The 17082-nt window shown below is 37.2% G+C and overlaps 1 protein-coding gene across 6 annotated transcripts in view; it reads left to right on the top strand.

Annotated features, from left to right (window-relative positions):
- LOC126840942 (high affinity cAMP-specific 3',5'-cyclic phosphodiesterase 7A-like) overlaps positions 1-17082 on the top strand; it is a 107185-nt gene that overhangs the window by 42991 nt on the left and 47112 nt on the right. Inside the window, exon 1 of one of the 6 annotated variants that reach the window (XM_050577036.1) lies at positions 1017-1715. The exons of 3 other annotated variants lie outside the window; for them this stretch is intronic. In XM_050577036.1, coding sequence (XP_050432993.1) covers positions 1581-1715 — 135 coding nt within the window. In that variant the 5' untranslated portion in view covers positions 1017-1580. Of the gene's footprint in view, positions 1-1016; positions 1716-7732; positions 7971-17082 lie in introns of those variants that run through there. 2 more of the 6 variants (XM_050576981.1, XM_050577025.1) reach the window with 2 other exon arrangements.

Here is a 17082-nt window from a genome sequence, read left to right as displayed (position 1 = left end):
TTTTAGATGTAAAACTAGATATTTCTTTAACTATCCTATTTTATATTTTGTAGTTGTTGTAATAAAGTTTTAAAATGTTGGATACATTTTGAAAACGTTATTATCCACCACACCATTTGTCGTAGGTTGTTGTTGATATCCCTAATACCATCATTTGTATTATTTTTTTTAACTACTGAATTTTGTGAATTTCGTTTGACACGGATCCGGTAATAGTGTAAAAAACAAAAATACTTAGCTACAAAGACTCCTCGTTTTTGTACTGTATTTAGGTAGGTACAATTAGGTTTTATTTTTAAATTGAGGTTTTGACAAAATGTGCCTATACTCAACCCGTTGACAAATGGAAAATGTTGATTGGTGTGACGTCCTAATAATAATAATATAATGTTTTCGTATAGTACGTGTGTTATTGAGGTCGAATAAAGGTGACAAAAAACACTCAAAGCTTTTCCCAGTGTCGTATATCGACTAGAGAGCAGTTGTCGGTATTTAAATAATATTTATTAAATAGGAAGTTAAAGGCCTTTTTTTTTGTTGGAAATAGGCCCGCGCACGGGCGCCGCAGCCGCCAACACCTGCTCCGGCGGCGTCTATACTTCTTATGGCGCGTGCGCTATTTTTTAAACGCGGCGGTGGCGCTTGGGACCGGGCCGAGCACGCGGGCAGCTACGGCGTGCCTACTAGGAGCTGGGCTGTATAACTACTGCTAATAACGACGGGCGGCGGCTGTGGGCCCGCTCGCTTAATTCGGCGGCCCACCGGAGTATGCGTGCGCGATGCCGGTTGCCGGCGAATGCCGCCGCGGACCCCGCAGGAACGCCGCGCGACCGGAGCAGGCACAGAAGAGCGGCAGCACGGAGAGCGAGCGAGCGCCGCCGAGCAGTCAGTGTGTGTGCGCGCGGCGGTGTGTGCCAGGCAGCTGCGTGCCGTTCGTCGTGTGCTTGTATGTATGTGAGCTGTGAGTTTGCGTGTGTGTGTGTGTGTGTGTGTCTGTCTATGAGTGCGTGCGCGCGCGTGCCCGTCGCGTCAGTGGTGTGGTGTCGGTCGTGTGTCGCGTCGTCGTCTCGCCGCGATCGCTCCGAGCTCGCCGGCCGCCCTTCTTGTCCCGTTCTTTAACGATCACGCGTCTCACGCACCTATATTTTTATATATATATATATATATAATAAAAATTTCTCTAGTTAATCGGCCCGACAATAATTAATCGGCAATTCCGTTACAAACAACGCCGTTTCATCGGATTATTTTATTTTTTTTTTCATCGCCGGTCGCTTATCGTTTTTACCGACGCCAACGCACACGTGCCGCTCCGACGGGTTCTCCCCGCCCGGTCAGCGCGGTAAATAATATAAATAATAATAACAACAACATTTAAGGATTGAGTTATTATATAATATTTATTGTGCCGGCCGGTAGTATCCGCGCGTAGCCATTAAACGGTCGGCGCCCGTCATCTTCTATGCATTACAACCGGTGTGCCATCGCAAGCCACTAGTCGGCCGCCGCTAAAACCGCTTCCGCTTACGCCGTCGTCGACCGGCCGCCTTCGCTTACACGCTTGGCCGCGCCGCCGAGTGATGCAACAACAATGCGGCTTTTGCGCTGCGGTGTCCGACCTGTTCAGGAGGATCATGTGTTTTAGCGGCAGCAGGAGAGGTAGCGACCAATCGTACTACCACGAACTAGACAACGACGATCCCCAGACCGCTCTGGTGAGTACTGATAACCATCTGCAAGCTCGTTAATTAATAAGCTAAACTCATAGGGTGGTCACTAAAGGGTGCAAGTCCAAACGTTACGACTTCTCGGGGTTAAATGTTGAATGGTTTCAGAAAAACGTCTATTCGTCGGTTAACGATACTAGAAAAATACATCCAAACATCATAAGCCGGCTTATAACCAGGGTTCACTCCCGATGACCATTTTGGATGAATTCATTAAAAACGAATGGTGTAGATATCAAAATCATCAAGAGTGAACGCAGACCGGTTTATCAAATTAAATCATATACAACTGGTTCACTTCGGATGATCTCAGATAGTCTCTTCCCCCTATCTTTTTCGTCATTCAAGTGACTTTTCGGTATTGCGGTAACCGACAATTTTTGGCATTTCAAGTTTTGCTTTCAGTTTTCGAAATTACCAATTATAGAGTAATAAAAACCAAAAGGGTTACAAGTTACTATTTAAAAATAACAGTTTTTGATCATACTTGATTCAATGATACCGCTTTCTACTTAAACTTGTTTTACATTTTTTCTTAAATTTTCTACGCAAATATTGAAAACAAAAAACAAATGAACACCGAATTTCTTCGTCTTGACCTTATCATACAAAGGAAAAACAATTTTGTACTTTAATCGTATCCTTTTGATTCTCACTATTTCAATTGTTCGGCAACTTCGCGATGCTTTTTAGGTATTGATGAACGGCCAGGGTAACTCACTTATTGAAAAGAAAGTATAAAAGGATAAGTGGACTTGATTTACTAATCTTTATAGCATATTTTGCCCATCTTCAGCGGCAGAGTGAAGGAGAAAAGAAAAACAAGTCATTGTTTTTGTTGTTGTATTACTTTGACCAGGAACGAAAGAGAAAAAAATGATAATCAAAAATAATATTATGGTTGTTGATTGCGCGCGATAATGGTCTTCTAAACTATTGTTTGGTCGCCAAGAAAATATCAGCTTGTGTGTGCGTGTGCTTAACTGGGATAGTTTTTATATTATTATTATTATCACTGTGCGCGGTAGTCGAATTGGATTTTCGTGCGATAGACCTAACCGGAGTCGTTAAACTTTATTGCAGCCAAAGGCTGATGCTGTAGGGAGGGTATATATATATATACGTGTATAGGGTTCGACGTCATTCATACGCCAGTCTTCTGAGGGTAGGTAGAGAGAAAGTTGGGGGGGGGGAAGGGAGACTTTTGTGGCCGGATAAAACCGTTCGACGAAACGGCGTTTTTATGATTATTGTCATTACCGATTGTCGAGGCCAGTCGGAGCGGGACGGTTATTATATATTTTGGAAACAAACGGATTCATTATTTTTTTCCAAAACGGAAACGCTTTTTCGGTTTTTAACGGCTTAAGTACACACGGCATGCGGTAAAAAACGGCCGTGGTCGTTACACTTGCACTCGGTCGTCGTAGAGAGCCGCCACCGAGCACATTATGTATTATGTCCTCTATTGTCAACCGTCGCCACAGCGTAACCACCATACAAGCCGGGACAATGACCTCCGGTTCGTTTTTGCCGCATACGATAATAATAATATAATACTATAATATAGCGAATAGGCACGATTCTGTGTTTTTATTGGTTTTACGATTATACAAATGCATATCGGCTACTTGTACCCAAATGTCGAAAAAAAATAGTGCCGAGAGTGACCGTAGTCGACCGAGAGTGGTGCATACAGGGTTCCAGTATACTCGAATTGGCGATTTCTAGTTGTGTCAAATAGATGACCCCCCCCCCAATATTACATTAACATTTTGCAAAAAACATCCGCTGATACTTATACCGTTGTTCGGGGTTGTAAAAAATGATTATAATTAGTGATTTTTTTTTTATACCGACCACGTCTCGTGCGACGTTGCGGTTATCACCGTCCGGACTAGGAGAAAGCGATAATGACTCTCGCCGCCAAAATAATAAACAACCGGTGGTGCCCCCCCCCCCTCCAAGCCAAGAGACACGTGCCTACTTTGAAATCGCACGAGTTGATCGTTCTGATAATAATACACTGTCCTCATCAAAACTCAAACGACTTGGTCAGCTTTTTCAGCTGTTGGTCCATATTACTGATGCTAGAGATTTGGTAGCTCTGATATCGTTTGTTTGCCGGTTTGTTTTGCTAAACATTTAAAGCTCCAAATAATTAGTAATTAATTTCTGTTTATCAACATTAATGTTGGCAAAAATAAGAAAAAATACCGACAGTATCTACATGACGTAAAAAAACGATAGCCAAATATTTAGTCGGACCGTCTAAATTGTTAGGTGGCCTACTAAAAATTTAGTTAAATGAACTGTTTTTTATTAAATAATAACGTTAACTATAAAATCTAGTTATCACCGTGTTCAACAAGCTTTTTCCTGCAATAGCTAAACAGCTACAAGTATAACCTAACTTTATCGGTTAAGTACAAATAATGAAGCTGTCTTGTAGTTAAGTATTGATGTCGTTTTAAATTTGGTTAATAAAATATCAAACCATCATAATTAAATATATGTAAAATAATTAACAATATGAATGTATGCATATTTTTACAAAAGGATATTCGTTAATGTAAAACAATAGGTAAATTGATAAAATAAAATTATACCTTTGTGCACTACAAAATATAAAACATTCATTTGTAAAATTAATTTTAAATTTTGTAAAATCCCATTACTTATATTGTATTTAAAATAACGATAAAATAATAAAGAGATTTTTAGTTAAAATAAACTTACATATCACAAACAACGTGAAATCAACCAAAGAACTTATTAATCCGTTTGTCAAGTTGTCATTGTTTTATCTCTAAAACAATACATTTTTTATTATAAATATATTGTTAAAACTTTTGATACTATTTCATTATTCTGATTGGATTTACTTGGCAATCTGGTGGTTTAGTTAGTGTATCAAGTAGATGAAATTATTAGTAAAAACCAAATTCATATCTAATTTATGACTCAATTTATTGCTTGTATGTACGCTAATCTTACTATTCTTTTAAGTGATAGTATGGTTCTTTATGGACAGGATATTATTTTTTCTGTAAAACCGTTTTGGTTAAGTTAGATTAGTATTGCAATGTCTGAATATTTTTACCACACTAGTTGGCAATTGTGAGGCGAATATCGTTTTTTTTATCTTGTCCATTAAATACGGGGTTTATGTAAAATGTATATAAGTCGAGCGGCTGTGTGAATTTTCATACTTGACAATTACAATAATGAATATAATGTTGAAAAAAATCACCTCCCTTGTGTGGTTTTTGTTTCGCATCAAAACTTTCTTTTACTCTCGAATAGCCGTCACGCCAAATGTCCTATAAGCCTTATTTGTCCACATGTAGAAACTTATTCACTGTCGTGGGGTTGTACGGTGATAATAACATGCATATCTAGGTTAGTTAATCAATATAAGTTGTTGTTTGAGTACGCCTAAGACAAGGGGGGGGCGGGGAAATCCTCTCTGTCGGGTTTACTCATTGACGGCTTATATTACATGTACTGTTAAATTATAGTGGCCTCTGTAATTAGATAGGTTTTCAAAGTGCATCGTTAAACTAATTTATGCAACCGACCGTCTATTTATAATATATATATATATGTATATTATATTATATACGTATGACGAGAGCCTTTTTGCCCTCAATCGAGTTCGAGAGCACTCGAAGCCACTATCGAGTTTGGCATAGTGTACGCTCGCACATTAATTAAAATGCTCGTTCATTATATTATAATAACAACAGAGTGTATACCTGTACCGGTCGTTCTAATATATTTTTATGAAATAATATTTCTATTTATCTTTAAAGGAAAACCATTGGTAACTTGGGTATTACTAGGTACTATTGGGGTAACTTGCGTTAACTTTCATTTACTTGTTCTGTAGGTGTAAAGAAAGCCTTAAAAAAATTACTAACCGCATTGATACTTGTTTTCTGAATAAAAACTTCAATACAGCAATATTAGGACGTTAACTTATATTTATGATACAACTTTTTGTACCTTGAGTTTAAAAGACTCAATGTTAATTTTCGACAAAAACTAGGTTGATCACTAAACGAGTAAATTCGACCGTAGCTATGCCAATTTTGAAAATCTAACCACGTAATATCCGTCATCTCTTTTTCTAATATTTTGATTATTATGTAACTAAAATCAATTTTATTTGAATTTTTATTAGTTGATATAAAAGTAAACAAACATGTTTTAATTATTCAACATTTTATGCATACTTAATTAGTTTAAAGAACTTTAAAAGTCGATAGCGGATTAATGAATAATAATAATAAATTATTATTGTTTAACTACTTATTATTGATGACAGTAATATATATATGAGTATTTCGGTATACTTCTATTTTTTTTTTTTTTATCGAAAGTTCTTTTTATACCTACTGACTACGAATTTACAAGTTAAGTAAAACCGCTTAGTTTAGAAGTTATGGACGTTAAAAGATACAGCATATTGCTGAATGGTATTACTGATAACACACATGCCCGAAACTAAAAGTTATGACGGTTACTGCCAACTTTGCCCAGTTCGTGGTAGTTCTTTTTACAACTAATTGGTTATAATAATATGTTGGCAGTAATATGGGTGAATTTTTAACATCTATAACTTCTAAAGTAATTAAGTATATTATTAAATGTAAGACAGGTAGGTGATGTCCAATAATATTGTTTCTAAATTTCTAACTTTATTCTTTAATCCTGATCACCAGGTTTGTAACTATTTTTTAACTTTACATGTACACATGTACAAGAAAACCATTTTAATTTCTAAAATTGGTTTAAAACATTGATTTTAAATTATCCGCTGAAGTCCGAACTGATCTCGACTACTTACCCATTTCTAGTGTAAACACCGTATTGCGTCGCCACCTGACCCATCAAAGAGTCTTCACGTTCAGTGAACTTTTGAATCCTACCCATCCAGCACCCACCCTCTAAGCGTGCGTTCAGGTATCGACGTTAAAACAATGCTTGGGTTTTTTTTAGGATTCCTTTGTTGTTATCATTGCACCGGAAGCGCACAATCTAAGTACTCTGTATTAGACGTATACACTATATTATAATATCGTATTATAGCATCGTTGAAAATCGACAGGCCGCTAAAGTCTAAAGTTTGTTATGTATAGACGCACACACACACATAATAACGTTGTATAGCTCTTGAGAAGACCTTTAAAAAAATATATAACGGATTGCCCCGCCGCACTCCGACCGCTGGCAACGGCGTGACGCCTCCCACTCGTGTGTGCTTGTAAAACATAAGTAATCCGAAATTTGTATTTAAATGTTTTTCTTTTTTTTTTTTTATGTATAATATAATATTCATAGTCGCCGCCGCCGCCGCCATCTCTTAATGGCGTAGGTCGTTAGTCCTGTACAACGTTTTCACTTTCACGAATGTTATGTGTCTATATATATATAATATATATATATATATAGATTGTGACATGTAGGTCTAGTAGTGGTGGTTGCCCGTATAATAATATTGTAACAGGTGCAAACAAACATAGACTTCGATCTGTTTCGCAAAAACCAGTCCAAACTTTTATTTATTTACAATTATTGTTATTTTCTGTCCGAATTATTGTATTATATATATATATATATATATATATATATTTTATCGTATAATTTAAGGGGAAAAATGTACCTATGACTCTTACGTTTACCCGACTACTCTCACAATTTACCGGTTTAACTGACTGATTGGTGGTTTAGTTTGCAGCGGTGGCATGGCGCTTGCTCGAAAAAGGGTCATGTCGTCCGAGCAGGACGCTCCGTGATCGATTCGATGGTGTTTAGCGCCGCAAAACCAGTATCCGCACCAGTAACTTGAAGTAGTATTAACTGGTAGTCGTTACATATGTATATAGGTTACGGTAGAATAATAAAAAAAAAAATTTAATAAGTACAAATTACAATATTATAATACGTTTTTTCATTTAATAATTTAAACACACACCGGATGCGCGCAGTCGACGTTCGGCCGAGATCGTTAACGGTACGTGTTCTGTTCGACTGTTGTGATAATCTCATCGATTTTGTTTTATCGCATTGTGTATTTTACATCAATCGTCGTCATAACATTGCGTGTGTGTAATTAATAATAATAATAATTATTATTATTATTATTACCTATTATTTCCGCCGCCGCCGCCGCCGAGTCACATGTCTGACCGTTCGGCAAACCGTGCGAGTATTGTACTTGCAGCAGGAAAAATCAAGGTAAATCGGTTGTCATCAAGTCCTGTATTATACAGATAATATTATTTAATACCAGATAATGTGATATGTTTGTGAAGTACACGGCCCGGTGTGTTATTATTGTAATATACCAGTTTTACTCGAACGATTTTATAAACATTCAACGCTGCTACAATGATGTAGTGTACTAGTGGGTTTTTTTTTGCTTCAATCCGACTCAAGTATATATTATCATTATTATTTTATTATTTATTACTAAAATGACAGTGATCGGGCCTACGGGTTTTTCGTGTCTTCCCGGACCCCTGTTGTCTGTGACCGATCCGGTAGAGTTTTTAATAGATTAACGTTGTTAAAGAATCTTTATAAAACCAACAATACCTTCTCAGCTAACAAACTATGTCGGTACATTGTGAAAATATTTGTAATACCGCTAGAGCACTGCGATGCTCTTTGCCCCCCCCCCCCCGTAAGTCGCGCGTCTAATACTTAAAATAATATTAGCAATCGAGAAAACACAAAGTTAACGGTTATTATAACTTAACATCATGCAGCATAGTCTGTAAACGACAATACTTGTTTTTATAAGGTTTTCCAACACTCAAGTTTGAAATGGCGGATTACAGATTTTTGGGAGACTCTGAGCTGTCAGTTACCGCGATGAACATATTATATTGTAATAGACTTATTGGATATAGCTTGTAACGTGTTAAATTATAATCAATCGATTGCGGTTGAAAATATTAATTTTTCCGTTTTTTTTTTTAAATTAACAAAAAAAAATGTTTGTAGTCATCGGGTGTCATTCACTATAAATTCGTATGAAACGTCTCAGTTGATCACCTCTACATCGGAATAAGTTTAATTCAAGTGAAATTGACCTCCGTTCGTGTATGCATTTGACCAAATTATTTTTTAATTGCCTCTTTGTGAACATATTATGTACATGTACAAGAAAAAACAGTTAACTACAAAAAGTCCGGCTTTAGCAGGTCACGCGACAAAACTAGGTTATGCGCAATTATAATTTTTATGTATTACAGTCATTAACCAACCGCATTGGCTTCCGTTTGATTGTGGTTGACAATATCGTATGATGAATTGTAATTAAATTTCCAAAAAAAAAAAGCACAAGACGCACGCACTCTTGTTCCTTTATAGTAATGAGGTATCGACAAACATCTGAGGATCGAGTCTTAATGTGGGGTACTTTTGCTTTTTATACATTTTAGTACATTTGTCTGGTGAAAGTGGCAAATAGGTAGGTCAACCCGAGTTGGACGGACAAATGTAAATGTGTAAATTACAGACAGTTATGTCACAGTAGATGTGGCCGGGCGCTTTTAATTATTCTAATCGTACTACGACCAGTCTCTCTGACACTCGAGTATACATTGTGTACTTGCACATCACACCCGGAACTAATTTATAATAATAATTTCCGTTCGTAAAGTGGTTAAATAAAACGGGCGCAAAAGCATTTACAATAGATGTATTAAGCCTTTTAAATCTAGTCTGTTGGCATGATTTTTCCCTAGCACTTTCTTTACCTGCACATGTAATGAACAGAAATTGCCAATAGACAATTTTCGCGCGGTCCATAGCTGGTCAATCCGTGTAGGACACGAGGATCCTTTCTCATTTTCTCTACTATTGGCGCCTCTCTAAAACTTAGCTATTCAATCCCTATTTTGACTGACCCGGTCTCTACAGCCATCCATTTCGACAGTCTCGTTTTAGCTCCTTAAATTTGTCTTTCCTTCTCTTTTATGCAATGCCGAACGATGTATAGCGCCATTTTGAATTACACAACACCAGACATTATTTTTAGACTGGTCCGGACCTCCATTTCCGTTCGGGCCAATCGGTGGTTTCGTTCTAATAGCTTTTATCCTCGCAATCTGTGCACGGTGAAAATGTTATCCGCGTAAGTATGAGTTATTGTTATCGTAATAACCGCACCGTTGTCATGTTTAATCTACAGACAAGTGCGCATAGGTATAATGTATGGGCACACAGACACGCTATTCGCATGTTGCACGCCATTTCCAAATGTGTAACGCTTAGGGTCGCCGTAAGGAATCCGTTTGTTGTAAGCAGATGATGTAATAATTAAAAAGTTTATTTTTCTTGTACTGCCAAAGGATAGAGAACTCGCGTTTTGCTTTGGATAATGTAATTATTGTCGTAGTAGGAGTCAATATGGCCGTATGTACATTGGCCAGTTGGCCTATTTAGTAGTTTAACGGTTAATGCTCTATGACGTACGTATTATAGGTAGGTCGCAAGGGATTTGGCCCAGTAACGTTTGCGTGAGTCGTCCGCTTCCGATGTAAATGCTAAGTAAAAAATATAACGTTACTTCAATTATGATTCACTCTTAAAAACGCCCTATTCCACTCGCGCCTACAACGGTGCCTCCTATATAGTGCAATATGTAACGATTAATCAAAAATTTCATGGCGTTGATAAACGGACTATTTTTTTTCACATTTCACTTGTTTGGACAAAACATCATTCGCTTTTTTGTGAAACTTGATATTTAACACATTTAAATGGTGTAACATGTCCAGTGCCCACTTTAAGGGCGTACGTCCACTTGTCAATGCTTTAAAACTATATTTTCTTCGTGGCGAACCAGATGCGACGATGGGGCTGTGAAAGAGAGAAATGCGCATAAGAAGAGTCGGAAAAGTGTTATGGATGCATTTCATATTATTGAAATACGACCAACAGATAATTGAAATGTAAATGCGCTTTAGCTCCCAAGTTTTTGGATTTTTTTTCGAAAGCTTTATGATATTTTAAAGGATTTTGGCCTCTCCAAGCTTCCCGCAAAGTCGTGATTATACTGATTTATTTTGTCATAAAGAAAAAAGTCGTTTTCGCTTTCACGAATAAAATAATAAGACGACTAGTATTATGATGGATAACACGAACATGAAATGTTACAGGGACAAAATACAATTTAAATTTATATATATTTTTCTTTTTCGTGCTACCTAGGGCATTAATAGACGGTGTAGAAGTGAGGATAGCTTGTTGATAAGCCAGAGAAATTGTTACGTAAAAAACTAAACGTTACCGCAGAGGAATTTGAGTTCTTGGCCAACGACCACGGCGAGTTGTTTTTGTATAGGAACGGCTACATAATCGTGTCGCGAATTGGGTGTGTGCTATTTTTTACTTGAGGTGACCCTTAGAATTATCATAACGTTCCGGTCGAAACGCCCATTTGTTTCCTACGACGGTCTATAAAAAAAAAACAAATATAAAGGTTGACGTGCACTTCTCGGCGCTTAATGTGAACTTTACTGGCGTTTAAAGATGATTTGTCCGTCTGCCAAAAAGCGGCTATCTAGAATGTTATAAACTGTTACAAACCGACTAAACATGCTTGTGTCACTTTGCGATACATATCTCGCTGTCGTACAATCATATGAAAACATTATTTTCTCCACGGCTTCCCACGAAAGCAATACATGCAATAATTAAGCCTCAGATGCTTATGTCTTGGCATATTATTATTTCAGCGCAATCAGAATGAATTACACTCAAACTTGACATAAATTCAATTCATCAAATCTGCAAACTTATTTTATGATTTGAACATTATTTGGATGTCATGTTTATAATATTTAAAATGTTCTTGCAGCTTGAAAAGTTATGGGTGGACGTAGCGTTGATGACAATTATGGTTTTATTAAATAACATTTTTCGTACTTATCTTTAAATGAAATAGTCTTAGATATAACTTCTCTGGTTTCAGAAAAATTAGCGATTTCAGCGTCAACTCTTGGAGGCAAATCGTTATTCACAAAATTTAGACAAAAATGTTGAATATATAATTTGTATAAAAAAACAAAATATATAATAGTGAATAGAAGTGAGTTTAATTACCGACAAGGTGAAGTAATTAAAGTAGAAACCACAGCTTTAAAAGAGTATCCAATTTAATTATTTAGGATCAATATTGACTAATGACAACGATATAAAAGTAGAGATTGATACCAGACTCAAAAAAGGTAATAACTGCTATTATGGTTTGGGAAATTTACTAAGTACTAAAGCTGTATCAAATAATCTTAAAGTCTAAATATATACAACGTTAATACGCTCAGTGGTACTATACGGCTCAGAAACTTTGCCTCTCAGGAAATCAGAAGTAATAAGGTTAGAGGTTTTTGAAAGAAAAATTCTGAGAAGGATTTTTGGACCATGCAAGTATGATCGAACTGGGGAATGGAGGAAACGACATATAATCAAGAAATGCAGGACCTTTTTCAATGCCCTAACATTACAAAAGAAATTTCAGTCAAAAGACTGAGATGGGCAGGGCATGAATGGAGGAAAAAGGACCTTAATCGAGAACAACCGGACAGAACAACGACCGCTGGGAAGACCTCACTTAAGATGGAAGGACTGTGTTGCTAAAGATGTAGGAGCGATAGAAGCTGGAGTACAATGGAGGGAAGCAGCGGAGGACAGAGAAATACTGGAGGGACTTGGACGGATGGTCTTAAAGGCCGTTACTCTTAAAAAAAAAAAATGTTGTCTAACATACTAAATTAAAATGCTGTACTATGCAAGTTGGCTATTTAAAAACTGTTTTATTTTGGCATTTTCGTTTGAATATTTTTTTCGACATTTCATGATCTCTCTTTGTTTATTTTAAACCACCGAATTATACCACCCATGTTACAGTTGATCTTAATACAAATAAATCAACGGGTTTCAGTCGCATTGATTCTATTCAAGAACAGGACGACAATTTAACGTTCAAATCTATAATAATTAAATTTGGATTCCTCAACTGTATTTTTTTTTTAATAATAAACTATATTTTGGTTTCTGGCAAAATAGATTGGGATGTTACAAAAATAAATTGAAAAATTTAAATCGTACGATACTGGAAAAAAGCTGAGATAGGTGGGTCAATACGAATCTGTGTGGCTTTTTCTGTTAAAATAATTCTACATTTGATCGATGAAAACAAGCGCAGATAAACGCAATCGAATGGAGTGCAGATTGATTGTTGGCCTAAACGACGATATAAATTGTAAACCATATAATTATTTATTGATTTATATTGCCGTAAGATACGAACTTAATTTGTCCGAATCACTTGGAAGTGAATTAATGTTGTATCGCTCTCGTATACCATTAGGCCATAAAAATGTCAAGAAACGAGCAACTCTCTAGAATGCTATTATTGCGCGATAATGGCGTGTATACGACTTGGCCGGCGGAGTAGCTCTCAAGTTGAGTACATAAGAATGGAATGCCAACATATAACATACAGTAATGTACAAGCAGCGCGTTTTTCACCATTACTATTTTCATGGTCCGTTTGTGTTAGTTGAACGAACAGGTCGGTGTATATGATTTATGGACGGTCTGAGGTCCTAGAGCCAGACGGCTTTTTGTACATTTTAAGATTCTATTTTACCTTTTTTTTTAGATTTTAATTTTAGATTTTTGACGACTCACCCGACGACCACTGCAGTATCCGCGCTAAACATTCACCACAGACATTATTATAACTATATTACAAATCTGTTCATAATATAATACCTTTTCTTTACTTCAGTTATTTGACCATACGAGTAGTTCTCACCTATTCATTTTATCGTAAAGATTTTTATGAAACATTTAATAGAATTATGTTCTTTTGAGGAGGAAAAGAAAGTGATCAAAACAAATATACTTGGTAATGTGGAAAATCAATGTACAGAACACTTAATTGTAGGATCATCAGGGCTTGTTATACATCCTCTGAAGCATTGGTAGAAATCGGGAGGGAGGGGCTTGGGATTCTAAAAACCTTAAAAAAATCTTAAAACTTAAAATTAGTGCTACATTTATTTTTATTTCAACAAATGTCTCACTAAAAATTAAATATATACACTAATTTTTAGTTTTAAGGTTTTTAGTAACTTAAGTGCCCCCACCTCCTGATCTCCGCCAATGCTTTGAAGGTTGCTGTATGAATACTTTCCTTGACTCCAAAACGCGATCCGGGCCCATGATACAGTACAGACGGCCAACCGATTTGTATTACACATATTATTTAGCATAGCTTTTTTCTACGAACATTTATGAAAATTTCTCCGCGTCAGTCTTTCTATACTGATTTATTCTCTTTTTCCTATAAGTTACGTGGATATCCGTATAACCCTTAAGGCTTAAGTATATACGCTCGAATAAGCCTCCATAAGATTTTTTCGCGCAGGAAAACTATCATTCGTTTACGTTTAACAGAGGGTTTTTGTTCAAGCTCGAGCGGATACGCATATGGGTATGAGGTCAGGAAAATCTACGATAACCATGCCGATATATCCCGGTAATATTTTATTATCCCAGTGTGTGCGTGTGTGTTAGTTTAATGGTACACATATTAGGCGAGTGAATAGTAATAAACGTACATAAATCCTTTTTTTATTTGACCGGATCCACGCATTTAGGTAGGTATATATACCATATAGATGTACAATATAATATGGGCGCCTAAAGAGCGCACCGGGACTTTAAGTGTATAATATTATATATATATATGGGTAAAAAAGTTTTACCGGAACGTTGTTACGGGTGAATGATGGCAATAACGTTGGTCGGAGGGCATGAAGGGCAAGGGATGTAAGCGTGCTACGGCGGTGATGGGCGTGGACCCGGCGGCTGCGGCGGCGTCTCCCTATCCCGGGAAAATAGCTCACCGGGACTCTCCGTTTGTCGTTGAGCTGCACGTCGATGACGGCTATCCCAGCGCGATTCCCGGTTTTTCACTCAAACGAGAATTGAAAATTTAACGTTCGACGTCCCCTGCCCTTGCTAGCCCGGCGCCGCCACCCACCGACCTACCCTCGGCCGTCGGGTCTCCCGGCTGTAGACGGTGCGTGGAAAGCATTGGATTTGGTGGCAGTCACCTTTGAATAATAGTAACAAGATTGTGAGTTCATAAAAACGTTATAATAAAAATTAATTGACACGTTCTCGCTGTCGTCATATCATATATAATAAAATAATAATAATCCGGCGATGACGATAATCATTCATCAGTCGCTTTAATATTGTTATTATATTGTGTACTCTCATGCATTTTGGCCAACATAAAGTAAAATATATCAGAACAACGATCCTATAATATCCCCGACGAAATGGGTTTTCAAAAACGAATTGGTCCGTGATAAATAGAGAACGCCGAAGAACCGAACGGTTATTTTTTTCTTTTTCTCTCTTCTTTCTTTACTGGTTCGACTTATCATTTTATTTCCCAGCGTTTTTATTGTATAACTCAAATTTAACGGCCAACAGTTTGTGCGTAAAGCCGAGCGCCGCCGCCATTTATCGTACAAGTCTACCGAAGAGTTGGTAAGGTTCTTTTTTTTTTTTTGTCAGCCCCGGGGGTTGGGGGTCATCCCGTTAGGTTACGTCGTATAAATTATTATGTTTTCCTATTACGATCGACCCGACGAAGATGAACATAATAAAGTTTACGCTTTTAGGGATTAACACGCTCGCTCCGTTTGTATACAGAAAAGCGAACGGCTAAAGAGCTTAAAAGTTTTTTATTTGTTCGTGTAATTTACGGTTAATCATTTTTCAACAACAACGTTTTAAATATTCCATTTTGTCTTGTACTCTTCTGTATATTTCATAACCTATATAACAATATTGATATCACGCTTATCACCCGAACGCGCTTGAATTAGAAATATTTTTAAGATCATGCATACTATTTTAATACTTTCGTACATTTCACGTTATCGCATTCAAAACAAAATTAGCATATATTATATAATAAAGCGACTATATCTTGCTCGTTTGACTATGTTGACTGGGATTTTGTTTATAAACGAAATTAACCTCATACACAAGCGACGGCGTTCAAGCATTATCTCGAAAGTATGTTTTTAGGCACCCTAAACACCACTCGAGTGTCGTTTGAAAGTTTTCATTACTTTTGCGCGCGTCACACACGAAGTTACCGCTGTTTTTGAATTTCCGGTTTACCAGCCGTTTTGTATTTTTTTACATTCCCGCCCCCTGCTCCCTTAAGTGACCATATTATAGTACGATAACCGTATATATACTTGAACGAGCCACCTGACGATCACTTACTATTATTAACAAGCCATTACGTTTAATTAATTAATATCGACTGTCAGCGTTCTATTAAACAATTGCAACGATTCTTCCTTTCTTTAACACTGTTTATATGTCATGGCTCCGAACACAGTTTAGCTTCACTCATCTTAATCTTTAGGTACAATTATCCAGTTTGTTATAGCCACCATCATTTAAACATAATATTTATCCACTTGATCTCGTCGGATTATTCTTGATAATTCGGATTTGTGTATACTGTAGCGTTAGTCAGTTTGTTTTAATACACGTAATGGGTGCTTGGGTTAATATAACGGTTCCGTCTGTGGTGATTTCAATAAAGATTGGCTGATTCTCTAGTACAGGATTTTGAGCCCATGGACGTCCATCGGTGAAAAGCTCTAGAGTAGGCAAATTTCGTATAACCACCGTGCAGTAATCTAGAAGCGCATACTATCAAGGGTTCAAAGAGTAAGACAGATAAGGTGTGCGTTGCTTGGCTGATGTACAATATACAATTTGTTCCATATCCATCCCCGGGACTTTCGACATCTGGTCCATTCCGACTTCGGTCGGTTTTGCTAACTAAATAATTAAAAATGGACTTGATGGGAAACCTACTAAAAAGACAACGACTGTGTGTGGCTGTGCGATCGTCGACGGACGCTGGTAAGAGAGTAGAGGACGCTTTGGGGTTGTTGCCAAGGGGTCTGCAGTGCGAACGGCTAGCGTTGTAGCAGAGGAGAGGTAATCAATATAGGGGGCGTGTGCGTTCCCCCGGCTATTATAAATCAGAATACGAGAACTCTATGTATCTGTGTATATATGCACATTGCACACACATATATATGTATGTATGTATTACTGCGACATGTTATAATATACTGCCGGCCAAGACTCGTCCCGTTTGAACGCCGCACTGCCATTATTTACCATGCAACAAACAAGCAGCTCCTGTGACCGTGTGTAATAATAGAGTAGTGCGCTTTTTTTGTTTTTTTCAACGATAGTAATCATTTTCGTCGACCCG

The sequence above is a fragment of the Adelges cooleyi genome, unplaced genomic scaffold, assembly GCF_023614345.1.
Source record: "Adelges cooleyi isolate 19-005CV unplaced genomic scaffold, UGA_ACOO_1.1 ACOO_flye_CR_arks_rails_tigmint_CR_PRNA_108, whole genome shotgun sequence".
NCBI classification, from domain to species: Eukaryota; Metazoa; Arthropoda; class Insecta; order Hemiptera; family Adelgidae; genus Adelges; species Adelges cooleyi.
The sequence above is the reverse complement of the archived record's forward strand: the minus strand, read 5'-3'. Positions and strand labels throughout refer to the sequence as shown.